Genomic DNA, 27496 nt, shown 5'->3' with positions numbered 1-27496 from the left:
GAAGTGGTGCAAACACGATTTTGAAATGAAAAAAAAATCATATATAGACAATAGCAGAATGAGATTACAACCCAAGCCGTCTTAGACCACTAGGATGAGGTAAAAATCAGATAAAACGACATAATAATACCTGGAAGTAAGCCCTTTCTTGTTATCAGGGTATATTACATAATATTGATCCATTATAATAGAATCATAGAATATGGATACCTGCAATGGTTCTAGTTTTTCCAAAAAAAAAAAGGAAACAAATCAGAATTCATTTATTAAATTTAGTGACCTAGGTATAGTCATAAAAAGAAACTCACAAACTTTAACGGGCTTTACGGTTTACTACACAGCTCATATAACAAATCTCTTTCAGATGATTTCAATTAATTTACAGGAATAATAATTAATTTAGTCAACTAAATTAAATATGCTAATTATTTATATTATTATTTTAAAATTATCTTATACATATTTTAAAATTATTTATCCAATTAATTTACAGGAGTGAGGGATTACATACCAAGGATATAAAAACTTTCCCAATGTTTCCATAGAAGTTCACCCAGGAACCTAGATTTAGATAATTAAGTTGAAATTCATCATTAAAGTTGAAATCAAGGATAAAATCTGATGACAGATTCTAACTCATAATTACTTCACAAACCTTGATATTTGGACTGCACAGGCATTTGTGAATAATTAAAGACCCCTCCAGAAAAATCAAGGAGAACAGAGGCAAAAAGTGAAGGGGTTTCCTCCCCTTATTTATATGAGTTAAGCCATCTATTACTTATGAAGCAAAAGTATGAAATTGTGAAATAAGAAAATACAACTAAAATTGTGTGGAAAGTCATTGCAAAACCAGAAATCACGTCAATTATGCTACAAAATCTGTAAGCTATAACTGTTTGCTTACAAGTAAACGTGAAAAACCATGTCTAGGACACAATACCAAACATGCTACATGTAGAACATAATATGGAGGGGGGTAAAGCATTCTGACCTGCGGAAAATATTTGATGAGGATCATAACTGGTTGAATTGTGTTGCAGTATAATTGTTTACCACACATTATTAGATGGAAATTAAATCATAGAACAACAAAAAAGAACTCTAATATTAAGTGATATTATAGTGATCAAGGTTTGTGATATTAAGTGATTGTGTTGCAGTATTAAGTGATATTATAGTGATCAAAGAACTCTATAATTATTAGCTGAACCAAGACATTAAAATGTATATTTTCAAAGATTTAAGTGATATCACTGTGTTAAAAATATCAAATGACAAATATTAGTGTTCAGAGAAATATTATTTTATTAAGAATTAGCTTTATAAATATAGCACTTAGGTACTGTCATCGCATCTTTTATATCACGGAAGTGTTCACCCACAGTAAGCCCAGTAAGACCAACACGGGCATGAGCACCAGGGGGCTCATTCATTTGACCATACACAAGAGCACACTTGCTTTCAGTCTAATACCATGAAAAAACCATTTTAGACAAAATTAATAAAATACCCAAATGAAAGTATTATGAAGAATACTAAAAATGCCATGAAATGCATTCAATGACACCTGCATCAAGCTTAATGACACCACTCTCCAACACCAGCAAACACAGAGAAACCACAATGGAAACAGACAGCATCATACAACATGGAAAGGTAAAAGAACATTTTACCAAGAATAAACTAAGTGTACATACATACCATGAGCTTTTGCAACATTGTTAATAAGTTCCATAATAAGCACAATTTTTCCTACACCAGCACCACCAAACAACCCAATCTTTCCTCCTCTTTGATATGGTGCAAGCAGGTCAACAACCTGTTCACAAAAAATTCATGCAAAAATCAGTAACCAGTCATAAGACACACTTGCACAAGTAACTTAATGAAGGAGACTAGATAAAATGCATTTACAAAAGAAAAACATAAAAAGGAAAAATACCTTGATTCCAATAACAAGAATCTGTTGTGCAGTTTCTTGCTCAACAAAAGCAGGAGCTTCTCTATGAATGGGCAAATAATGCTCAGTATCTAAGGCAATTCAAAATGATTACCATCAGTTTCATGAGAATGACAAAAAAGACTCTTACAATATCTACAAATCATATATCAGATCTTATATATATAAAAGGTTTTATGCGTTTCTTACTAATTTCTCCCTAGGCATCAATAGGCTCTCCAATGGCATTTATGATACGGCCAAGGGTACCCCTACCAACTAGAACCTGAATAGAATGCAAACACTATATTAGAAAATAGAAAATAAATGCAAGTAACAAAAAGAAAGAAGCTAAATTAGTGTAGGCAAAAATGTAAGTACGCTACGAGGAGATTCGACCAGTTGATCAAGATCAAAAAGAACAAAATATAATAACTATAGACTATTTGAAACTAACAAAAAACAATGACAGTTTGTTTTTAAACAATATGAGCATAAAGTGACACTAACTGAAATTGAGCAAGCTAAAAGAAATATCATGAAATTGAAATCCACCCAAATCAAACAATAAACAAATCATAAGTTAGCAAAAAGTATAAATTACATAACAGTAAAATCGATTAAAAGGCCACCAATTTCAGCATACCAATTAAATTAAATGTCGAAAATGCAGTAGGATACAAACTATCAATCAATCAATCAAAAGATAAGATGGGATTCTTTCAACAATGAAACAACAACTCGGATACGAAAATCAAATCAAATCCAAACACAATAGCAAAGTAGAATTCACCAAATGCAAGGTTGAACTAATAATAAATAACAAGTTATTAGGTATTTACAGTAATAGGGGAGCCAGTGTTGAGAACGCGCTAGCCTCTAACAACACCTTTAGTGGCATCCATAGCAATGGTTCAGACAACGCCTTCACCCAAATGTTGCGCCACCTCCAACACAAGCCTCAACGAGTGATCCAGAACCTCCAGCGCGGTCATGATCGGAGGCAAACCCTCGTCGAATTTGACATCGACGACGACACCAATGACCTGGCAGACCTGCCCTATCGCACCCTTCCCGATGAATTCATCGGTCCAAACCGAGCGAAGCGGTGAAAGGCATGACCATGGAAGCTGCGGCCACCGGCGAACCGGAAAGATCGTGAACCATCCTTTGCGATCCTTCCTCGGCCTCTCGTGCTTGCTCCCGAATGAACTCAACCAGCTTCTACAACCTCTTGGTTCCGATTGTAACGATCTGAGCGAATGAGTATGAGAGCGTGAGACTGAGAGGGTTAGTTGAGAAAGTTCAAGAGACGTCGAGAGTGGAGGCCAGCAGGGAGGAAGGTTCAAGAAGTAGGGTTTATTCGAAAATGAGAAGGTGGGAGGACGCTACTGCACGTTTTGTTTTGTTTTTTTTTCCTAAATTACGACGGGTTTTAGTAAAACCCGGCGTAAACATTAATTACATATAACATTCTAAGGCGGTTTTCAATAACTGTCTTAGAATGTGTGTCTTAAAATACTCTGATTCTTAAAATAATTACAAGAATGCCACCGTACCACTTTTTAAGCCGGTCCCCTTACAACCGTCGTAGATTGCGCGTCGTAAAATGAATGTTTTGTAGTATTGATATATATAATTTTGGGTTGAAATACTGAAATTGATACATTTTCTTTTGTGTTTTGAAAGACAACAAGCTTTCCCTACTCGGGCCATGCATCATTAGCTAGCAAACAAGGACAGAAAAATAACAACAATGTACTTATTTGATTCCTCATAAAGTTACAATACTGTTATTTGCAACAGCCAAAAATGACCCGAGACATTTACCGAAGGAAATTCATAAAAAAAAAAAATCAAAACGCGTACCTGGCACTAGAATTTTCCAGACTAATAAGAAAGAAAAATAGAGGGTTTGTTTATTTTAGAGTTAAATAAACAACTTTGTTGTGTCATCTCTACATACATGAATTGTATGTTTTTAATCACAAAATTTTGTGTTATGTGTATGTGTGTGTAATTGATTTAGTAAAGCTTGATAGAGAAAGAAATTGATTGAGCTAGATCTTCATTTGTGTAAAAATTGCATTGTGTATTGAGTAGACTATGTGGAAGGTTCACTCTAAGTACAAATATCTCAAGGAAAGTTATCACACTAGTCTAGAAGATTAGGATAAGATTTATCATAGCAAAAGCAATTTTATCATTTTTGTCTATACCTACTTTATCCATTTCTAGCTAAACATTCAAAAGCAAAACTACCTACATATGGCCATAAAATGGTCATTCAAGCTTGTCAAGTGAGCTTATCAATAGCATTAGGCATAGCTTTTGCATAACTTTTCATCATTTCTCACCATTTCCTCTCCAAAAACCAAAACTTCAGCCTTCATTTTCTTCTTCTTGCATGAGACCTTCAAGGAGGAAGAGACCACCATTTTCATCTTCTTCCAAGCTTCATAGTAGTGTCATGAGACTCCTTTTCTCAAAGCTTTGGTAAAGAAGCTCTTAAATCTCTTATTTTCTTCATCATTTTCATGCAAAGCCCTTATGTTTGGTTTCAATTTTTTTTTCATCCTTTGAAGCTTGAGACTTCAAGATCTGAACCTTTGTTCCTTGACCATTTCGTGGAAGCTTCATTTAAGGCAAGGGGAGTCATTTTCACTTCTTAAACCCTAGCATTGTTGTCTTTGGAAACTAGGCTTCATTACATGTTGTTGTGATGTTTAAAATTTTGTATCTGCTGCCATGACTAGAACTGGATCATATGTTGCTTTTCTAGAAGTTTGAATGTTAAAAATGAGTTCTTTAAATGTTAAAGCATAGGGTTACCCTTAAATTTCACTTAAATCAAAGTTTTATAGCAAAATTTATGAATAAAACAAGTTTTAGAACATTTTGTCGGACAAAATCTATCACGGAAATAATCTGGCGGTGAGAGTTGCATGGACTAGTTTTATTAAAGTTTTGACCTTAAAAATGAGTTTATTAGGTGTTAAAATGTAAGGTAACATATAAGATTTATGAATAACCGATTTCCGGAACACTTAGAAATTTGAAGACAAGTTTAAGAGTGAAACTTTGTGAAATAGGACAGTAGCTTGATACCGGACATTACATTACTTAAATTGGTAATTCTAAGACTAAAATTGGATTTAGAATGAAGAAAATCCTAGGGAAGGTGTTAGGGAGCCATGAGAACCGCTCTAGGATCCATTGTGAACTTGTAAGTTAAGACAAACAAAATTACTAAACCCATGAGGACCAACTTGTATTAATTCTCCAATTTGTAATTTGATGTTGTATGTAATTTTTGTGGATTGTAAGATCAATGCTTAAATTAATTGCAATTGTTCTCTGATGGTTATTGTTATACCTCAAAATGTTATGGATACTGTTAATGTAATTGTTGAGATATAAGGTGAATGTCATGTTCAATGTTGAGATTGATTGTATGCATGTCGATGACTATTGTTATGCTTTGAGTGAATATATTGTCTGCTAGTCTAACTGTTAAGATATGAATGAACGATGAAATTTTATTATTGCTTATGAATGCCTAAAACCAAGAGAATGTGAACTCTAGCACTTGTATTTGTAGTTGTGATTTATATTTCTACAATATATTGATATTCACCTTACGCACTTTGGTCTGAGCCCGAGGGTGTCCAACCCTTGACAAATTTCTTGTTATAAATATAGTTGTTATGCTGTCAAATTTTTGGTAGATTTGTGTGAAAAGTGATTTATATCACTTGAGGGGCCTAAAATGGTTTCCTGAGAGTAATTTGTATCTCTATGTGTGTGTATGAATGTTTGTTTTGTGTGATGTGCGCAACATGAGGGCTATGTCCCATTAGTTATGTCCCATCTGTGACATGACGTGTTTTGTTATTAGGTTTCATCTGTGAGATGGGTGGTTATGGTTAGATTTTGTCTATGAGATGATGAGGTATATGATTATGGTCCATTTGTGAGATGTTAAGGCATGTGGTTATGTTACATCTATGAGATGGTAAGGTATATGATTATGGTCCATCTGTGATGGTGAGGTATGAGTTGAGAAATGGATGATTTATAGGGTACACTAGGGTATAGTGGGCGGAGAGGTTTGAAAAACCTGAGGAAATTAGCAAGTGGTGACTACCCAACATTTAATACACTTATTTGGTGCGAAGAACTCACAGGCCTCACTTTGCTACTCCTGACGAACTCCGAGACTATACTTTTTGGAGTTGGAAGCTTAGGGATCAATATACATTGTACTCGTATGTGGCGATCACTCCCAACTGTCATCTATGTCGGTGTGTAAGACCACCAATACCTAGGAGGCTTGGAGGCATTGTTGGGTACTATTATGTGTCTAGTGTGATAGTCAGTGGTGTCTAGTGTGATTATCAATGATGTCAAGTGTAGTATTTGACTGTGTCAAGGGAGATAGTCAATGGCATTAAGAATTATAGTCATTTATGTCAAGTGTAATAGTTATGCGCTCTAGGGCATTGAGAGTGTTGTTTACCTATAAAAACCATATGCCATGGTTATATAAGTTGTATGTTTTGTGTGTTGTTTGTAGCGTTTGAGGAGTAAAGGATTAACCCCTACAATCAATAACTGTCAGGTATCAACGTCAAAGGAGACCATGATGATCTCATGCCTACAAAGATAAAGGAGTACAAATAGTTGTTGTGACAATTAAATCCTCCATCTAAGGAGGATAAGGATGATCCTTTTGAGGATCTGTCTTAGATACAATTTGGTCCCTTAGGTCAGGTAGATATCTGCTTTGAGACCTAGGATTTCTTTTTTATGTATCCATTTTAGAGTTGGGTACACCTAGGTTTAGATAGTCATATTTATTACAGATTTACATGTTACACTTATTTTCATACATTTATGGGTTGTAATTGCATTTTATTTTACTGTGACACAATACTATGATACTTTTTATTATTATGTATGAAGATTGCCATTTCACCCTTGTATTTAATTATTCTGTTGCAAGCTTCATATCTTTTCGAAAATAGTGATTATTGTAAACATGTTATGAAGTTTTTTTTATTGTATCGACTTTCAAGAAATGATGTTAATGTTCTTTTGTATGTTTTTAATGGGATTTATTTATATGAGTTTTACAATGAAGTTTATCTGCATATGTTTTAAAAAAAGTATACCACTCAAATTTTGAAGAAGATATTAATTTATTGATACACATTTCAAGAATAAAAAGAATTAACGAGAGTTTTTCAAACAATGTTTTGAACTAGAATATGAGGTGTTACAATATTCCACACACACACACACACAAATTTCTTGTTTTACATCAGTTGTCAATACAACCGATGTAAAAATGTATACTTTTGTCGATCAAACTAACGAAATTGAGGGAAAGGGTACGATTGTAGTATTTTTAATAATTATAGGATCTAATGAAACTTTTTAATAATTGTGATATTCAATTGAACTTTTAATCATTATTAAGAGATAATTGTGTAATTAAGCCTTATAATTAATAAATAATATTAAGTTCTCTTTCTTTTTTTCTTACTTATCAAACTACTATTCAAATATTTCATTTTTATGCTCTTTTTCACTTCAACTAAACTACTTTTACCAACAACAGATGACATAAGTGGTAGCAGCGACTTATGTCTCTTAACCAAGTTGTTTAGGATTTGAATCTTGGCCTTAAGTATGGAATAGACTATGTTAGGAGGAAAATGCTTAACTTGTGCATGCTCAAGATCTTCAACAGAGATTAATCACCACTTTTTATATAAAGAGATATCAATAATGAGTACATGTCTAAGAATGGTCTATAGGCATTTGAAGTGTACCAAAACACACCATTTTTAAACAATCAAAATACATAACAACAAATATAGTATCAAGAATATCCAAATTACAATCAAAAAATATTCTCAAAATAGACCACAAAACATTCATAGGAACTACAAAGTTCACTCCACATCCAAGCAAATTCTTTTCATTGGAGACTGGTGCATAGTCTGTGGTGCAAATTCAACTACATTGTGATTGGTTGATCTACCAAATGAAGTTTGGCTGATTGGTGGTGCAGGAGATGATGCTTGGCTACCAAGTGGTGCAGGAGATGACACATATGAAGCTTGACGTGCAGAAGAAGCTCGACTCACATGAGGTGCAATAGAACTAATTTGAACCATTGGGGGTGCAGTAGAACTAACTTGAATCATTGGAGGTGCACTAGAATTACCCTAACTCTATGGGGGTGCAATAGATGCATGTGTGGTTGACCTTGTAGTTCTCAAATTAACACATGCAATTGAATTAGTAGTAGATGCTGATTATGTTGAACCATTTGGAGCTGGTACAAGTGTAGTTGATTAAGCAATATGTGCTTGTTGTGCTGATGCATATGTTTCACCAAGTCTAGACTTAAAGATTGGCTCCATCCTTGATTTCTACAAACATCAACAAACAAACAAATAGTTAAATGAAGTAAACATAAATGAAGAAATGTAGTTTTTTTTAAAAAAAAAATTAATTTGTAAACCTTATTTGGAACATATCAGTGTGAAGCTCTTTTCCTTTTCAAATTCTACAACATTGACCACAATGTTAGTTGGCCATTACAAATGTGTAACTATTTCAAACAATGTACCTATAACAAGCAGCCACATAGGCCTCATGATTATAATTGTTGTGCCATAAGCAAGCTACCCCATGACAGCAAGAGATGCTAGTCAGATCCCACTTTTTGCAGCTACAAGTTCTTTTGTTTATATTGACCACAAACTTCTTAAAGTTCTTAGACACCTCAAATAGTGAGTATTGATCATCACCACACCATTCGGGAGTCCAACCCTCAGCCTTTCTCTTTCTCTTCTCATAAATCTCTTGAATTTTAGGACAAACTGGAGCATTACACCTTAGTACCTTTTCCCTATGACTTACAATTCTTTTCATTAAATATACCTTAATACCCTCCATCAAAATGATAATTGGCTTGTCCCTTAGTTCTAGAGTACATTTTTTAAATGCCTCACACATATTATTAACTTGCAAGTCACATCAACAACTTACATCATATGATAACTTGATCCAACAAGATGCATCTAGGTCATTTAATTCTTTTTAAGAACCTTCATCACCCTCTTTTATCTTCTACATAATTCTCTTCCATTCCTGCATAGTGGTGGCTTTTGCGACTTGCCACATTAGTTCATTCAAATGAGCATGTGTATGCCTTTTTCTGAAGTTACTATACAAATGTCTTACACATAGACGATGCTAAACATTTGAACCAACATCCTTTATCATAGTAACCAAGCCCGGAGATTTAGAAATACAAATAAAATTAATAACCATTGAAATGTACATTAATAACAAATCAAAATTAATAAAAAAATACATTTTGTTGATCAAATATAAAGACCCAATTTTTCTCTTGACTATTGTTCAAGTCATGTAATAAAATCCCAACAAACCATGACTATGACTTTATAGTTTCAGCTTCAACAACTGCATAGGCAATAGGTAACATTTGGTTGTTGCCATCTTTGCCTATAGCGGTCAAAAGTTGTCCCCTATATTCACCTTTTAAAAAGCAGCCATCTAGTCCAATCAGTGGTCTACATGTAATCATGAATGCAACCTTGCATGCCTCAAGACAAATATAGAATCTCTAAAAAATTGGCCCTCTGCTACTCATGTTACTCTGTACAATGGTTGTATTATTGTTGTTACTCCTCATAATCTCCAGAGCATAATCCCTTATATGAAAGTATTGCTTCCTTGTTGCACTCTGTATTTTCTCAAGTGCCTTATTTTTAGCTTTGTGAGCCTAATAACGAGACAATTTGCAACCCCATTTCTCACGTGCCACAACAATTAACCCTCTTATCTTCATGTTTGGTGCATGCCTTAATAAAGAGATGAATTTCATTCTTAACTACTCAGTAGTAGCTTGCCTGTTTCTAGTTGTTCTAAAGCATGCATAAATTTTTTTGAAGGTCACCACCTGCCAATGAGTTTTCTAATTTGACTTACTAAACCGTAAATGGAATGGACAACCATGTATACACTTCACAACAACCCTCTTCAAATCATTTTGCTGAATGATCAGATTCTTCTTGTTCACCATTGCAAGTGTTTTAATAACCACCTTTATATCAATTTTGGAGTTCAAAATCATCCCCTTTTCAATGCGAATTTCAACATCATCCTCAGGCATTCTAAACCTTGGAAACTTTTGGGTCTTTCTCCCTTCATCTCCATTGCTTGGTGGTGTGTCCAAAACATCACTATCCCCATAATCACTATTTTCCATAAATGTGTACTCATTGTCAGAATTATCTTTAGCAACATAATTTTCATCTTCAGAAGAATTAGCATCACCCTTTCCCTGTACATCACACTCACATTGTACATCACCTTCACCTTGTACATGAACACCATCTACATCACCCTCACACTCTACATCAGTAGCATCAACATGATCACCTTCACCCTGTACATGAACAACAACTACATCACCCTCACCCTCTATATCAGCAGTAGCAACATGATCACCTTTACCCTGTGCATTAGTATCAAAAACATCACCCTCACCCTTCCTTTGTACATCACCCTCCTTTCCATTGTAATTGTCATTAATTACAACAAAATCACTTCCTCCTTCATTGGCAAAGCACTACAGTGTTGTGATTTATGATAACAACAACCACAAAATGACAAACAAACTTTCAACAAATTAAGTTTCCCCCCAAAATAGTAACAATTAGGGACTTGCCTTTGCAAATAATTAAAATTTCAACACCCAGCAACATAAATATGACAGATACCAGTTAGGAACCCCAAAAATAACTCCACACGCCCATGTTTTTCCCTATTAAAAAACCCACACTGTGGACCACATTCAATTAAACAAACCCAAACAAATGCAATAAACAAAGAAAAGCATAAACAACCGAGACATTTCTATCACAATATCATAAATCTGACCTTAAAAAGTATGTTGTCTTGTGTTTCTTTCTACTTGTGTACCATGCGTTTGTTTCACGCCCACGATAACCACCATCACCAACCGTTGATCTTCCTTTAGACAACGATGACAAAGTCTCACCCCTCACCAGTCCCAGAAATGACTGTAGCCTCACCCCCACCACCATTTACGAAAGCCAAAACGATGAATAAAGCCTCACACTGACCAGTTTGTTCGAACATAGGAACATGAAGATGACTATTCAATTAAAAAATTCCTAATTAAATGTGTTTAGTCATTTACTAGGAACTTAGCAACTAAGCTATAACATTAACAAAAGTAAACAATAATCAACGTTAGTATATTAACGGTCAATGGGGTCAGATGTTAGAAATTAGGCAAGTGCATCAAAATTGCACAAATTTAAAACTTAAGGGATCAAATCCGATCATTTTAAACTTCATAGATCAAAATCACATAAATATCAAATCAAGGAGACTAAAGTTGCAATTTAACCAAAAAAAAATCCTTACTTTTTACTTTATTTCACTTTTTTATTCATTTTCTTTCCTCACAACCAAACATAAAGCAAGTTTGAAATTTATTATTATTAATAATTTAAATATTTTTTAATTATATTTTAATTTAAAATATTTAACTTAAAAATAAACAAATCCTCTATTTTCTTTCTTATTAGTCTTGAAAATTCTAGTGCCAGCTACACGTTTTTTTTTAATGAAATTCTTTCGGTAGACGTCTGTTCTTGGCTAGATGATAATCAAATTTGTGAAATAACAATAGACAATAGTTGTAAGAATTTGCCAAAAAACAATAATAGGAAAAACCACTGTACACCTAAGCCCAAAATTTTATACTCCCTTCATTTCAAATTCATTGATGTTTTATTATATGAAAGAAAGAAAAAACCTTAATCAACAATAAATTTAAAATAGAGATAATATTAAAGTATGTATTAGAATCAAATAAGTTAATTGTGAACATGAAACAACCAAACCCGAAATGGACAAGGTAACATTTTTTGTCCTGAGCATAGGCGGGAACAAGAGCAGCTCAAATTCATTCAAATTAGTACATTAAAAATCAAACAAAAAACCTTTTCAATAAAAAGCTGAAAAAGTTGTTTGTGGTCTCACACACTGTCACACACCCCCACTCACACTGGTACACACACCCACCTCTTGAATTTCACAACTCTGACGCATTTACAATCACGTGGCCCTCTAATTTTTTAATATTCCAAAATAATAATAAACGTAAAAGGTAAGTAATAATAAAACAAGAAAAAGAAAATAGAAGCCCCCTCCATTCATTATCTGTTACCACTTCTTAGTTCTTACACACAGACGTTGCTATGTGAAACGCTCACTGCTACTGACATTCTACAGAGTTTTTGCCTACCCCCTTTTTTTTATTATTGTTGTTGTTTTTAAACTTTTTTATTGGTGTCATTTAATACCTTTGTTCTTTTGCTTCTACACTCTTTAATCTCCATTCTGTACTCTCAGCCATTCTTTTGCCTCCATTTATTGTTTGCTTCCTCCAGCTAGTTCTGCAGTTGGCCTTTTTGGTCAAAGGTATTTGATCTTTTTTTTTTCTTAATTGAAGACTATTTTTTTATTAATTGTTTTTTTGGTTTTCAGTGATTTTTTGGAATGTTTGAGGCATTTTTAGCTCAATGGCTGAAATGGGTAGCTCATGTTTTGGGATTTTTTATTTTATTTTTCATTTGGGGAATTGGGTAACATGAATGAGTAAGCTTTTTTGTTTTCTTTTGCCAGCTACTGTTTTATTATCATGGGTCAGTAAATGTGCTGCAGAATGTTGTGTAGTTGTTGGGTTTTAAATTTCAATAGTGTGGAGGAAGAAAAGGGTCTTAATGAGGTACAAAGAATTGTGTAGGATTTAGCCCTTGATGATGGAGCTGAAAGATCAAAGATTTCTTCTTTTAATTTTATGAGCTTTGGGTTTATGAGCAAAGCTGGAGGAGAATGTTAAGCAAAGTTTCTCTTTTTTTTTTCCCCACTTTTTTATTTTGATTTTTATTTTTGAATCAGTGAGGTTGTTAAAGGGGAAGTGTGTTTTCTGGGTTTGTGCTGTCTGAATGGGCAAGTAGGTTGGAGCATCTTGGTTCATGCTTTTCTTCATCGTAATGTTGATATTTTGAACTGGATTTTAGGGTGGGTTTTGAATCAGGTTCTGAACATTTTGGGTACTTTGTCTGCAGATGAATGCCCTTCAGTTTTGAAGCTAATGTTAGATTGTTAGACCCAATGATGGATAAGACGAGATGGCTATGGAAGAGGAAGTCTTCTGATAAGAGCTCTGGTGAAACTGAAAGTTCAGGATCTGTTTCTTCTCATTCTGAGAGGTACTCAGATGAACAGGTATGATAAACAATCTTGAATAGTAGCAAAATGGGATACCTAATCTATGACTTTTTTAGCATTTGGTTTCATCTTAAAATATTTGGATTCATTTTAGTATCTCACAAGTGAGAAGATTTGAATTATAATTTGACTCCTTTTTTGTGTGGTGAAAACATAAGATTCCTTACTTGTTAGTGGATAAAGTTAATTGATCACTTACTGGCAAGCTAAGATTGTTTTCACTGGTTGTGCTTTTCCTTCTCTTCTGATTTCTGTGCTCCGGTGTCATAGTGTGAGATGAATATACATATAAGAATTGTGCTTATAATCACAAAATACGAACATTTGCTACATATGCTTGGTTTTGAATCTTGTGTCATCGGTATAACTTTTTGAAATTCAGTGACTGAAAAGACTGAAAAAGTCGTGTAGAATTGACAGGTTTTTTGAATAAAACCAGGTTCCTCAACTAAATTATTCATCCTAGGGCCTAGCCCTAGACTCTTTAAGGCTCGAGCTACTTGTCCCTCCTTTTGGTCTGTTCCCCATGTGAAAAAAATAGTTAGATTTCTGTTTCTGTTTAGGCATAAATTATTTGAATAAACGACTAGTAGACATAGCTCATTTTTATATAGGCATGCATACATAATTGAAATTAAGTTCACATTTTTTACAGCCCGTATTTATTAGCAGTTCTGAAAATGAATCCATTAAGGTCAATGTTGAGTGTATCCAGGATTGTAATTTAACAACTTCTCTGCCAGTTATTGGTCTAAGTCAACCATGAATATCATATCTTTTATGCCTTCTCCTGGAAATAAATTTGTGATCCTGGTAATTTAAGCATGTAATGTCCATGTATCTGCATTTCACAATCTGAATGAAGTTTACCATCAATTTTCATCCGTTCTTTTCTGACAAGTCTAGTATTTTTGTGTCTTTGAAACTTGAAAATAGGAGGCATTGAAGGAATCTCCTAGTAGAAGTAACCACTCACCTGATGTCACATCAAAAGCTACGGGCTATGCTGAAGATGTTAACCATAGTTCATTTATCAATGAACAATTGCCTGAAGAAGTCACCTCTAAATCTTTACCTGCTGCTGGCATTGCAAGTGATGGTTCATCAGAGAATGATGAAAATGGAGAAAATGAAAACATAATAGATGTAAAGGAAGGTGATCTGAATGATGGGTTGAGGAATATGTCAGAGAAGCTATCTGCTGCACTAGTGAATGCCAATGCCAAAGAAGACTTGGTTAAGCAGCATGCCAAAGTTGCTGAGGAAGCCATTGCAGGTACATTCCTTTACTGTTCCCTGTAATTTTTCAGAAATATTGGTGATCATATCTTATTTCTTGATTACGAGTTAGGACTTTGATGTCTGACATGTGCCTACTAAACAATGCACCAGCTGATTCTTGAACAAGAAAAGCACCAAGTTCCTCCTTATCTTAAAGGAGGATTAGGACTATAGGACTTAGGCTCATGGGTAGGGTTTATTGAAATTAGAAGTTAAATTGCATCTGAATTATCTCAATAGTACATTAGATCAAGAGGCATATATATGATAAACCGGGACACATACATGCTGACACTAGCATGTTAGTTATCTTATCTCCTTGTATGATTCCTTGGTATATTGTTTTCTTTCCTTTTCTCTTTCTCCCTGTTTAGATTGTCTATTAACTTGCCATTTTCATTAACTTAGGCTGGGAAAAGGCTGAAAATGAAGTGGCTGTTTTAAAGAAGCAACTTGACACCGTCATTCTCAGGAATTCAGTTCTGGAAGATCGAGTCACTCATCTAGATGGAGCACTTAAGGAGTGTGTTAGGCAGCTAAGGCAGACAAGAGAAGAGCAGGAAGAAAATATCTATGATGCTGTTGGAAAAAAGACACAGGAATTGGAATCAGCTAAAATTAAACTTGAGAACAAACTCACTGAGCTCCAGAACAAATTAGATGCTTCAGAAGCCAAGTCTTCTTCTATTGACTTTGATATGTGTCAAAAGGTTGAATATTTGGAGAAAGAGAACCTGGCTCTCAGGCATGAGATCCTAGTTCAATCAGAAGAGCTAGAAATCCGAACAATTGAGAGGGATCTAAGCACTAAAGCTGCTGAGACAGCTAGCAAGCAGCATTTAGAAAGCATCAAGAAAGTAGCCAAGCTTGAGGCCGAGTGCCGGAGACTGAGGAGCATGGCTTCTAGAACTTCCTTATCGAATGATCATAAATCCATTGTTCAGTCCTCATTTAGTGTTGAATCTCTAACAGATAGTCTATCAGACAGTGCAGATCGACTTACTGCAGTGGAGACTGAAGCCAACAAGATCAATGGCTCAGAACCAAACAAGTGTGAGCCAAGTTGTTCTGACTCATGGGCATCTGCACTAATTGCCGAGCTTGATCAGTTCAAGAATGAAAAATGCAGACAAACGCCATCCAATTCTGTTAAAATTGATCTCATGGATGATTTCCTTGAAATGGAACGACTTGTTGCATTGCCTGAAAGTGAGAAGGAAACCATGGTCCAAGAGTCAGTTGTTACCAATCAATGCATGAACAAAGAAAGCTCTCTCAGAGTAGAGTTTGAGATCATGAATCAGCAAATGGATGAGCTAAAAGAAAAGTTAGAGAAGGTGGAAGCTGATAAAGCTGAACTAGAGATAGCTTTGATGAAAAGTGAAGGGTGTATTGAGGAGTCACAGCTTCAGTTGAGGGAGGCACAAGAGAAATTGGAGGAGTTGCAAAGAGAGGTAGAAAATGCCTACAAATCAAAGCAAAGGGTAGAAAATCACCTACTGGACATGGTGGCTGAGGCTGAAACATTATCTGTGAAGGTTGAATTCTTAGAAGCTGAGGTTGATAAGGAGAGGGCTGTGTCATGTGAAATTGCAATGAAGTATAGGAACCTGGAGGAAGAGTTAGAAAGAAAATCTGCAAAGGTTGATATACTAGAAGCTGAGCTTGATAAGAAGAAGGATTTGTCAAGTGAAATTGCAATGAAGTGTAGGGACCTGGAGGAAGAGTTAGAAAGAAAATCTGCAAAGGTTGACATACTAGAATCAGAGCTAGATAAGAAGAAGGATTTGTCAAGTGAAATAGCAATTAAGTGTAGGGACCTGGAGGAAGAGTTAGAAAGAAAATCAGCAAAGGTTGACATACTAGAAGCAGAGCTTGATAAGAAGAAGGATTTGTCAAGTGAAATTGCAATGAAGTATAAGGACCTGGAGGAAGAGTTAGAAAGAAAATCTGCAAAGGTTAGCATACTAGAAGCAGAGCTTGATAAGAAGGACATGCCAAATGCAATTGCAATGAAGTGTAAGGACTTGGAGGAAGAGCTAGAAAGCAAATCCACAAAGGTTGACTTGTTAGAAGCCAAGGTTGCCAAGGAGAGGGTTGTGTCAGAAAAAATTGCAAAAAAGTATATGGACCTGGAGGAAGAGCTAGAAAGCAAATTTGCAAAGGTTGAGTTATTAGAAGCACAGGTTGCTAAGGAGAGGGATGTGTCAGATAAAATTGCAAAAATGTGTAAGGACTTGGAGGAAGAGCTACAAAGAAAATCTGCAAAGGTTGAGTTATTAGAAGCAGAGGTTGCTAAGGAGAGGGATGTGTTGGATAAAATTGCAAAAAAGTGTAAGGACCTGGAGGAAGTGCTAGAGAGCAAATCCGCAAAGGTTGAATTATTAGATGCAGAAGTTGACAATGAGAGAGCTGTGTCAGATGAAATTTCAATGAAGTGTAAGGACCTGGAGGAAAAGCTAGAAAGAAAATCAGCAAAGGTTGACTTGTTAGAAGAAGAGCTTCATAAGGAGAGGGCTAATTCAGAAGAAATTGCAATGAAGTGTAGGGAATTGGAGGAAGAATTGCTCAGGTCAACAACTAGCTCATACGGAGAAAAGAAGATTAAGCAGGTTGGTCATCATTGATATCTACATTACATGTTTCATAACTTTTATCATTGATCATGTACAAAATAGTAAGGAATTGGTTATATATACTTTCTACCCAACTCATGTAATGCCTGTGAACTTATCTATGCCAGGAGGACCTAGCACTGGCTGCCGGAAAGCTTGCCGAGTGCCAGAAAACAATAGCATCTTTGGGGAATCAGTTGAAATCCCTGGCTACACTAGAAGATTTCCTCATTGACACTGCAAGCATTCCAGCAAGTCCATCACTCATTGGTCAAGCTGGTGGGGAGTTGTGGAAGTTTCATTCAAATGGCACTTTTTCGCCTAAAAGAGATTCCATTTCTTCAAGGTTGGCTGATGGTAGCTCTTGTCCATCCTTAAACAAAAATGAGGAAACCTCGTCGCTTTCATCGTCTTCATCAACTTCATCGCCGGCCTTGCCAAATCATGTCAGTTCTGAGAGGAGTAGAAATGGCTTTGCAAAGTTTTTCTCTAGAACCAAGAGCGGGATCCGGCTAGAAATTTAGTGATGATATAGTGAATTAGCCTTAGCAAAAGTCATTCTTTTCTCTAGCTGTAAAACAGATTGATCATGTCATTCAAAGAAAAGATTTGACAACAGTCAATTGGCATCAATTGTATCATTTTTTTTTTCTAATCTTGTGCAGGGTTTATTATGTTTGATATAAAAATATAATCAAATTTTGAATGCCTCTCTAGTGTCTTGTGGTATCTCTAATCTGACTCATAAGGTGCAAAGTATTAAGAGTTCCGGGCCGATACCCTCTCAGCTCGAAAATCTAAAACGTAATTGAAAGATTAGGGTCAAGTAATAGCAATATACCATAACTTGTGCTGTAATCAATTCCTAAAAGTTTTCCACATGATCTCGTGGATGGTGGATATAAAATGTGACATTTTAATTGCAGTGTCCTTTTTTTCTCTTTTCTTTGACCATTTTACTTGACCATACACTTAATTCCTAAGTCATCTTTAATCTTGAAACTTACGCCTTGTCTCTCACATGCAAAAATGGAATAAGAAAAAATGCAATAAGACCCACTTAATTGTGGTTATTGTTCATTTTAAAAAAAATCCAGTTATTTCTTTTTATAAAAAATGAGGTAAGTAAGGTGTTTTAAAGATACTCCAAGGTGAGAAGGAAGCAAGAGTATAGAAGTGTCGGCAAGGCAACTATTTATATATAGTTTTACACTTGCATGACCATTGAACTTAAGCCTAGTTAGTAGAAGTCTTCAAGAAATTTTAAATAATAAACAAATCAAAAACAACTTTTGTGTGAGAGAGGTTCAAACTCGCAACCTCAGGATAACTCAAGCTATGAGACCTACGCGTTAGCAAACTGCACCACCACCCTTGTTGATAAATCATGCTCACAACTATATATATATAATAAATTTATAAATCCTAACTTGTATTATTAACTGTTAATTCATCACCATAACTTCGGCATTTCAATTTCTAAATATAAGTATCAATAGAAACAAAAGTTAATAATGTTATTTTCTTACAAAATTTACTGTATTATGTGACAAAAGTAAAAAGATTGACATTTTTTATAGCACGAAGTAATGAGTAGTGTCAAATATACACAAAGTGTGTAGATAAAATCTTACAGCATTTGAATAGATGGATGAAATTTTCTCTTTCATCGGTTCATCCACCCCCCAAAAACATTGGTTTATTAATTTCATTTTCCCCTCAAGAGATTTATACAGATAAATTCAACTTTTCCACAAAGTTACACTGTCAAACGTCGAATATAATTGCAGATAATTCACCAATAACATTTCATCCTTCAAACGTTTATCTTAATATTTTTAAGGATACATTACGAGTCATTGTCATTTGTAATTATAAGTTGGGTAATTTGGATCTGTTGGTATATGTGTATTAGCGAATCAGAATTTTTTTTTTCTTCAAAAATTACAAGTTTACAGAGGAAAAAAAAATGTTCCATTAAGCTTAAGGTATATATCATAAACTTTATAATTAATATTTTTTTCCTGTAGTGATGCTTTCAAATGGCTAACGAATAAAGAATTATCAGCGGATTAGGTTTATTTTGTCTTTAAGTACGATTAAGATTGTTTCTTAAAATTCAAAGGTGGGAAATACAAGACAAGAATGACATTAAAATAGATAAGTGATGCTAGATATAATGAACAAACAGGTTCTATGGTGTAGTGGTTAGCACTCTGGACTTTGAATCCAGCGACCTGGGTTCGACTCCCGGTAGGACCTTTATAGTTAATATGGATTTTTAAATAGTTAGACCATTTCCAATGAATGGACATCATTTTTCCTCAGATTTTTTTTTTCTTGATCGACGTTCGATCTCTGCAAAACTAAAGCAATTTCTTTAAGCCAAAAATGACTTAGATGGGTTGGAAAACATTCAAAATAGTGTATGTAGGGATGGTGTAAGGAGTATATATATATATATATATATATATTGCAAATTTCTACACATTCTTTTTTTATTTTTTGGTTGTTGGAGTGTATTAGTAATGTACGTCAAAATTTTAGAACAAACAAATATAAACAATTCTTATTCTAAAATTTTTAAATTCAGGGATATTATTGTCATTTAATAATTTCTTAAAAAATAATAAAAAACTGGATTCTCTCTAAAAAAATTTAACAAAATCAAAACATGACTTATCATAAATATATATGTTAGAATTATGTGTATTTTCTGTTTTTTTATCTTACCTAATTTCCTGCTTAGCTTGTGGTAGAAGACAACCGTATGTCTTGTCTTGTCAAGCTGTCTCTCTCCTCTTCTTGATGCGCCGGACCTGTTTCAAACGGAGCGTCGTCTTCCCTTGTCCACATTCCAGCCTCGGGTGCAGTGTTTGCGTGTCATCTTGTGCTTCCTCCACTCTACTCTGTTAGTTTTTTGCTTTTTCCTTGTCAAAAATGGCTTCTTCCGGTCCTGTTTTTTCATTCTCTGGAACTCCCACCATTACTACTTCCAAACTCAACTGGAAAAACCATATGTCTTGGTCTGCTTCCGTGGAGTTATGGTTTCTCGGCCAAGGATATCATGATCACTTGGAAAAGGGAGTTGATGTTGTTCCAAATGACAAGAGAGCTGAATGGGAAAAGCTAGATTTTCAGTTGTGTGTAGTGCTATGGCAATCTGTTGAACCGGATGTTTTGGAGATCCTTAGATCATTCAAAACATGTTGTTCCTTTTGGAAAAAGGCACAAGAGATATTTTCCAACGACATTCAAAGTTTGTTTGATGCAACCCAGAAAGTTGCTGCTCTCAAACAAACCAGCCATGATATGATTGCGCATGTAGGTAAAGCTAGAGCAACAGTGGAAGAACTGAAGAGATTTCTTGCAGCAAAATCGTTGGAGGAAGTGAATAGGAAGCTGAACAAGTTCTACATGGTCCTTATCTTGAGAAGTCTACATTCAGATTTTGATCATGTGCGTGACCAAATTCTTGCAGGTGACCAAGTCCCGTCAATGGACTCCCTCATTACTAGACTTCTTCGCGTGCCTCAAGCTCTGAAAGAAGAAAATTTAGTTGAAGTTGAGGAAACATCAGCCATGGCTGCATCTCGTGGAAGAGGAGGAGGTCGCAACAATAGAGGAGGCCGTGGTGGAAGGAGTGGATGTCCTCAATGCACATATTGCAAGAGGATGGGCCACACTCAAGAGAATTGTTACTCCCTGCATGGCTTCCCTGTCAAAGTAGCTCAGGTAGCTCAGACAGAAAAATCAGAGTCTAAGTTCTCTGATACAGAGTATCAGGAGTATCTGAAGCTGAAATCCGAGAAATCCAGCAGCCAGACTTCATCTTCCTCTGTACCATGTTATTCAACAACATGTATTTCTCAATCTATTGACATTCCCAGTTCTTGGATACTTGATTCAGGTGCCTCTGATCATATTTCTGGTAACAAGTCCTCTTTTACATCCATTTCTTTTCCAAAAATTCCTCATCTTGTTACTGTAGCTAATGGTTCCAAAGTTGCAGCTCAAGGGAGTGGTCAAGTATCTTTATCTTCCTCATTGAAGTTGGATTCTGTTTTGTTTCTTCCACAGTGTCCCTATAATTTAATTTCATTGAGTTAGTTAACTCGTTCATTAAATTGCTCAGTAACCTTTACCGCTAATTCTTTTGTTATCCAGGAACATGGCACGGGTCGACTGATTGGAGAAGGACGTGAATCATGAGGACTTTACTACTTTAAGTCCAACTTTTCTGTCTCCTGTTCAGCAACTTCAAATCCCAAACTTTTGCATGATCGTCTAGGTCACCCAAGTCTACCAAAACTAAAAATGATGGTCCCTAGTCTGAAGAATCTTCAAGTCTTAGAATGTGAATCTTGTCAACTAGGAAAACATGTTAGGTCATCATTTCCACAAACTGTTCAAAGATGTAATTCAGCTTTCTCTACCATTCATTCTGATATTTGGGGACCAAGTCGTGTTACATCTTTTGGTTTTCGATATTTTGTAACTTTTATTAATGAATTTTCTAGATGTACTTGGGTCTATTTAATGAAAGACAGATCTGAACTTTTGCCTATCTTCATGTCCTTTCTCAATGAAATTGAAAACCAATTTGGAAAAACAATTAAGATTTTCATAAGTGACAATGCCAAAAAGTATTTCTCTCATGATTTCTCTTCTTTTTTATCTTCAAAAGGAATTCTACATCAATCTACATGTCCCCACACACCACAACAAAATGGTATAGCAGAAAGGAAAAATTGTCATCTCCTTGACACCGCATGATCACTAATGTTAGCCTATCAAGTTCCTTCACACCATTGGGGGGATGCGGTGCTTACTGCTTGTTTCTTAATTAACAGAATGCCTTCCTCTTCCCTTGAGAATCAAATTCCTCACTCAATCATTTTCCCTCATGACCACTTATTCCATGTTCCACCTAAAGTGTTTGGTTATACTTGTTTTGTCCATGATCTCTCCCTTGGTTTAGATAAACTTTCTTCCCGAGCAATCAAGTGTGTTTTTTTAGGTTACTCTCGTCTTCAAAAGGGTTACAAATGCTACTCTCCATCTACCAGGCGATACTATATGTCTGCAGATGTAATCTTCTTTGAAGACACACCTTTCTTTCCATCATCTACGGACCATTCTTCTTCCATCTAGAATGTTCTTTCGATTCCCTCTTCATGTCCTCTAGGTACCTCAAACCCAGATGTCAATGAAGTTCCATCTTCTCCACCACATCCACCTGAAGTTGCTCCTCCACCACTTCTTACATATCAATGCAAGACACAACCGGTTGGTTCTACAGTATCTGAAGCTTCTCCTCCTCCTTCAATCAATCCACAAGCCATAGATCCTGCTACTTCTCATCCCTCTGATTCGGACTGGCCCATTGCCATCCGCAAAGGTACTAGATCCTCTCGTAATCCTCATCTTATCTATAACTTTCTAAGTTATCATCGTTTGTCTCCTTCATATTCTTCCTTTGTTTTCTCTCTATCTTCGCATTCTATTCCTTCTAATATTCATGAGGCACTTAGTCATCCTGGATGGCGACAGGCTATGATTGATGAAATGCAGGCTCTTGAACATAGTGGTACTTGGGAACTTGTTCCCCTTCCTCCTGGCAAGAAGGTTGTGGGTTGTAGATGGGTTTATGCAGTTAAAGTTGGGCCTCATGGTAAGATTGATTGACTTAAGGCTCGCTTAGTGGATAAAGGTTATACTCAGGTACATGGCCTTGATTATTGTGACACTTTCTCTCCAATCGCTAAGATCACTACTGTCCGTCTGTTTCTTGCTATGGCTGCCATGCGTCATTGGCCTCTCTATCAGCTTGATATTAAAAATGCATTCCTTCATGGTGACCTTGAGGAAGAGATCTATATGGAGAAACCTCCTGGGTTTGTTGCTCAGGGGGAGTATGGTCTTGTGTGTAAGCTGCATCGATCCCTCTATGGGTTGAAGCAATCTCCTCGGGCTTGATTTGGTAAATTCAGTCATATTGTTCAACTCTTTAGGTTGAAACGAAGTGAAGCTGATCATTCTATTTTTTATTGTCATTCATCCCCTGGGAAATGTGTTTATTTGATAGTATATGTTGATGATATAGTGATTACAGGGAATGATGCTACTAAGATTGTCCAGCTAAATGAGCACTTATTTGATCATTTCCAGACCAAAGACCTAGAATATTTGAAGTACTTCCTTGGTATTGAGGTGGCTCAATCAGGAGATGGTGTTGTGATCTCACAAAGGAAGTACGCTCTTGACATTTTGGAGAAGACAAGCATGCAGAATTGTAGACCTGTTGATAGCCCTATGGATCTGAATCTGAAGCTCATGGCAGATCAAAGTGAAATTTATCATGACCCCGAAAGATATAGGAGACTTGTGGGAAAAATAATTTATCTCACCATTACAAGACCTGATATTTCCTTTGTTGTTGGAGTGGTGAGCCAATTTATGCAAAATCCCCGTGCTGATCATTGGAATGTTGTTATATGTATTCTTAGATACATAAAGAGAGCTCCGGGACAAGGATTGTTGTATGAAGACAAAGGTAACACACAAATATCTGGGTATTGTGTTGCAGACTGGGCTGACTGTCCCATGGATAGAAGATCCACATCAGGATATTGTGTCTCCATTGGAGGGAATGTTATTTCTTGGAAAAGTAAGAAACAAACTGTTGTTGCTTAATCCAGTGCAGAGGCTGAATACAGGTCTATGGTTACATGTGAACTTATGTGGGTTAAACAAATTCTTGAAGAGTTAAAGTTCTGCAAAGTGGTGCAAATGAAGTTATACTGTGATAATCAGGCTGCTATTCACATTGCTTCAAATCCAGTCTTCCATAAGAGGACCAAGCACATAGAGATTGACTGCCACTTTATCCGAGAGAAGCTACTGTCCAAAGAAATTGTCACTGAGTTCATTAATTTTAATGATCAGCCAGCTGATATTTTGACTAAGTCCTTAAGGAGGCCTAAGATTCAGTTTATATGCTCCAAGCTTGGTGCATACGATTTATATGCTCCAACTTGAGGGGGAGTGTTAGAATTATGTGTATTTTCTATTTTTTTTATCTTACCTAATTTCCTGCTTAGCTTATGGTAGAAGACAACAATATGTCTTGTCTTGTTAAGCTGTCTCTCTCCTCTTCTTGCTGTATGTATATATGTGTTATTTGAATGTAATAAAGCTAAGCTAGTAAGTGAACCGTTTTCTTCCTCACAAAATCAAAGCTTCAAGCATGTAATATATATATATATATATATATTATATAACCACACAATTATTATTATAGAGAAAATTCACAAATAATATGATTTCTATTATAATTTAAATTTAAATACACTCAAAATGAAAAAAAAAATGTCAAAGCTGCGGTTCTCTAAAGTTAGTTAGAAAGTACGGCTTTTGCTATCTTTCTACAATGCAAACATAACTGTCACCCACGTATTGATAGTTGTAATTCAGAATATATTAGATATAATGTGTAATTGTGAGTTTGTTAAGTTTGATTAAGTCTGTACTTAGACTATATAAATGTTCTAATGTGTAATTCAGTTTCAATAATATTCATCTCATCATTTTGAGTGTGTATGATTTTCGGGTTTTCTCTCCTTTTCTCCAACCGAATTGGTATCTTGAGTGAAAAATCTGAGTGCGAGTGCAAACAGTGTGAGAGAATTGTGAGAATCAAACACTGTGAGGATCCTTCAAGTGTAAACTGTTGAGAGCTGTGAGATTGTGAGTGAAGCGATCTTGTTGAGTGTTGATTCTCAAGATTCATGTGATTTCAGATCTTGTGTAAGATTCTTGGCGAATTCTTGAAGAGTTTTTGTGAAGATCGATCAAGACAACATCATGAATGGTCACATACCTGGAAACTTACCAGTTATTGATGGGAAAAACTGGTCCAAATGGAATGTGCAAATAAGGGCCCTTTTTGGATTTCAGGATGTGTATGAGGTTATTCAAAATGGAGTTGAAGAACCTAAAGCCACCACATCAGATGCTCAAAGACAAGCGTTGAAGGATTTAAAGAAGAAGGATCGTAAGACACTTTTTTTCTTGCATCAATGCGTTGATTCTGCACATTTAGAGAAGATCGCTACTGCCACAACTTTGAAAGAAGCATGGGACATTCTTGCAAAGGCTTGTTTTGGTAATGACAAGTTAAAGAAGGTGAAGTTAAACACCTTGAAGAGACAATATGAGCTCCTCCAAATGGAAGACAATGAGAGGGTTTATGATTATCTCACAAGATTGCTCATAATTGTGAACCAAATGCAAGAATGTGGTGAAAAATTCAAAGATCAAGATTTGGTCGAGAAAGTGATGAGAACCTTTACTCCTCGATTTGATGGGAGAGTTGTTGCAATAGAGGAGGCCAGGGACTTATCTGAGATGAAAATTGAAGAGCTGCAAGCCTCTTTAGAGGCACATGAGCTAAAAATGAATGAGAAAAGCCCAGTAAAATTGCAAGATCAGGCTCTATATGCTTCGAAACAGAAGCAAGGAGGAAAGAACAAGAAGTAAAGAGGAAATATTAAGTGGCAGAGCAACAAGCACGAAGGAAAGAACTCTTCATTTCAAGGCAAACATGATCATACTGATTCTGATCAGGATCAATCAATATCATATGGGAGAAAAAGGGAACCAGGATCAAGTAATAAGGGTGGAAAAGGAAAGTTTGACAAGAGTAAGATCAGATGCTACAATTGTCAAGGCTGGGGACACTTTGCAAATGAATGTGGAAGTAAAGATGTAAGAGAGAAGAAGAAGAAATACAATAAAAATGAGGCTCATATGGCACAAGCAAAGCAACAGGATGATAGTGAAAGTGATTCAGATGGAGAAGCAGTTGTATTAATGACAACCACCTGCAACTTTAGCAGTAATGGAGATTCAGAAACATGGTATTTGGACACTAGTTGCTCAAATCACATGACTTGTAATTTGAGCTGGCTAGTGAGTCTTGATGATGGTAAGAAATGCATTATAAAGTTTGCAGATCACAATACTATCAAAAGTGTGGGAATTGGGAATGTTGCTTTCAGAAGGAGTAATGGAAGCCTTGTAGTAATAGAAGAGGTGATGTATGTGCCAGATATAAGGTGTAACCTGATGAGCTTGGGTTAGCTTCTTGAGAAAGGATTTTCAGCATCCTTAAAGAACAAGTTTCTAGATTTTCTAGATCCAAATGATGTGAGAGTGTTTAAAGTCACATTGTTTAGAAATAGATCTTTTCAGGTGAACATGAATAATGTTGATGTGCAGTGTCAGGCATCAACTGCCAATGAAGATGAGAGCTGGCTTTGGCATTCAAGACTTGGGCATTTGAATTTCAAGGGACTGAATCTACTTCAGTCACAAAAGTTAGTTGAGGGCTTGCCCAGGATCAGAGTTCCTAATAAGATTTGTGAGAGATCCTTGACAAGCAAGCAACCCAGGAACTTTTTCAAATCAGAATAACCTGCAAGAGCAAATGAAGTGCTAGAAGTGGTTCACTCTGCTGTATGTGGCCCACTGGAAGTGTCTTCAATTGGAGGTAACAAATATTTTGTAACCTTTATTGATGAGTTTAGTAGAATGATGTGGTTATACCTGATTAAAGCCAAAAGTGAAGTGCCCTCTGTTTTCAAAGAGTTCAAAGTGTTGAGTGAAAATCAAAGTGGAAAGTCAATCAAAATCATTAGAATGGATGGTGGAGGAGAGTACACATCCAATGATTTTGAATCTTTCTGTACTCATCATGGTATAATACACGAGATCACTGCTCCCTATACTCCTCAGAATAATGGTTTGGCTGAGAGGAGGAGCAGGACAATGATGAACATGGCAAGGTGTATGTTGAAAGAGAGAAGCACTTGCCATCAGATTTTTGGGCAGAAGCAGTGTCCATTGCAACATACATTTTGAATATGTGTCCCACAAAGAAGCTAAAAGATAGAGTGCATGAAGAAGTATGGACACGAAGGAAGCCTATAGTGAAGCATTTGAGAGTGTTTGGGTCATTATGTTTCAAGCACGTGCTTAGTGAGAAGAGAAAAAAGCTTCAGGACAAGAGTGTACCTATGATACTGGTTGGATATCATTTAACTGGTGCCTATAGGTTGTATGATCCTTTAACTCACAAGATCTTCATTAGTAGAGATGTTGTGATTGATGAAGATGGCTCCTAGGACTGGAAGAGGAAGTGCACTATTAGCACTTTGTTTGGAGAAGAGAACAATGAGACTGGACTTAGTGAAGCAGCAAAAACAGAAGATTATCATGAGGA

The 27496-nt window shown here is 35.7% G+C and overlaps 1 protein-coding gene, 1 long non-coding RNA gene and 1 other non-coding gene across 6 annotated transcripts; 2 read left to right on the top strand and 1 right to left on the bottom strand.

Annotated features, from left to right (window-relative positions):
• Positions 1-1670: 1670 nt before the first annotated feature.
• Positions 1671-2228, bottom strand: LOC114381331. Its single transcript, XR_003660009.1, has 3 exons — positions 2153-2228; positions 1946-2034; positions 1671-1822 (listed from the first exon to the last, which is right to left on the bottom strand). It is a non-coding gene; the product is annotated as an uncharacterized LOC114381331 (long non-coding RNA).
• Positions 2229-12224: 9996 nt separating this feature from the next.
• On the top strand, positions 12225-17919 carry LOC114382562 (filament-like plant protein). 4 transcript variants are annotated; one of them, XM_028342070.1, is made up of 5 exons: positions 12225-12502; positions 13176-13312; positions 14252-14591; positions 15005-17208; positions 17340-17919. In XM_028342070.1, exons 2-5 carry the CDS (start codon positions 13199-13201, stop codon positions 17733-17735), a joined length of 3054 nt encoding a protein of 1017 aa, XP_028197871.1. In that variant the 5' UTR covers positions 12225-12502; positions 13176-13198; the 3' UTR covers positions 17736-17919. The 4 variants fall into 4 exon arrangements, with proteins under 4 accessions (XP_028197871.1, XP_028197868.1, XP_028197870.1 ...); XM_028342067.1 differs by having other exon boundaries at positions 13153-13312; XM_028342069.1 differs by lacking the exon at positions 12225-12502 and adding an exon at positions 12583-12809 and having other exon boundaries at positions 13153-13312.
• Positions 17920-19401: 1482 nt separating this feature from the next.
• Positions 19402-19473, top strand: TRNAQ-UUG. The gene has a single exon. It is a non-coding gene; the product is annotated as a tRNA-Gln (tRNA).
• Positions 19474-27496: the final 8023 nt, after the last annotated feature.

This window comes from Glycine soja, chromosome 13 (genome assembly GCF_004193775.1).
Source record: "Glycine soja cultivar W05 chromosome 13, ASM419377v2, whole genome shotgun sequence".
NCBI classification, from domain to species: Eukaryota; Viridiplantae; Streptophyta; class Magnoliopsida; order Fabales; family Fabaceae; genus Glycine; species Glycine soja.
Note: the sequence above shows the minus strand (reverse complement) of the source record. Positions and strands in the feature narration are given on the sequence as shown.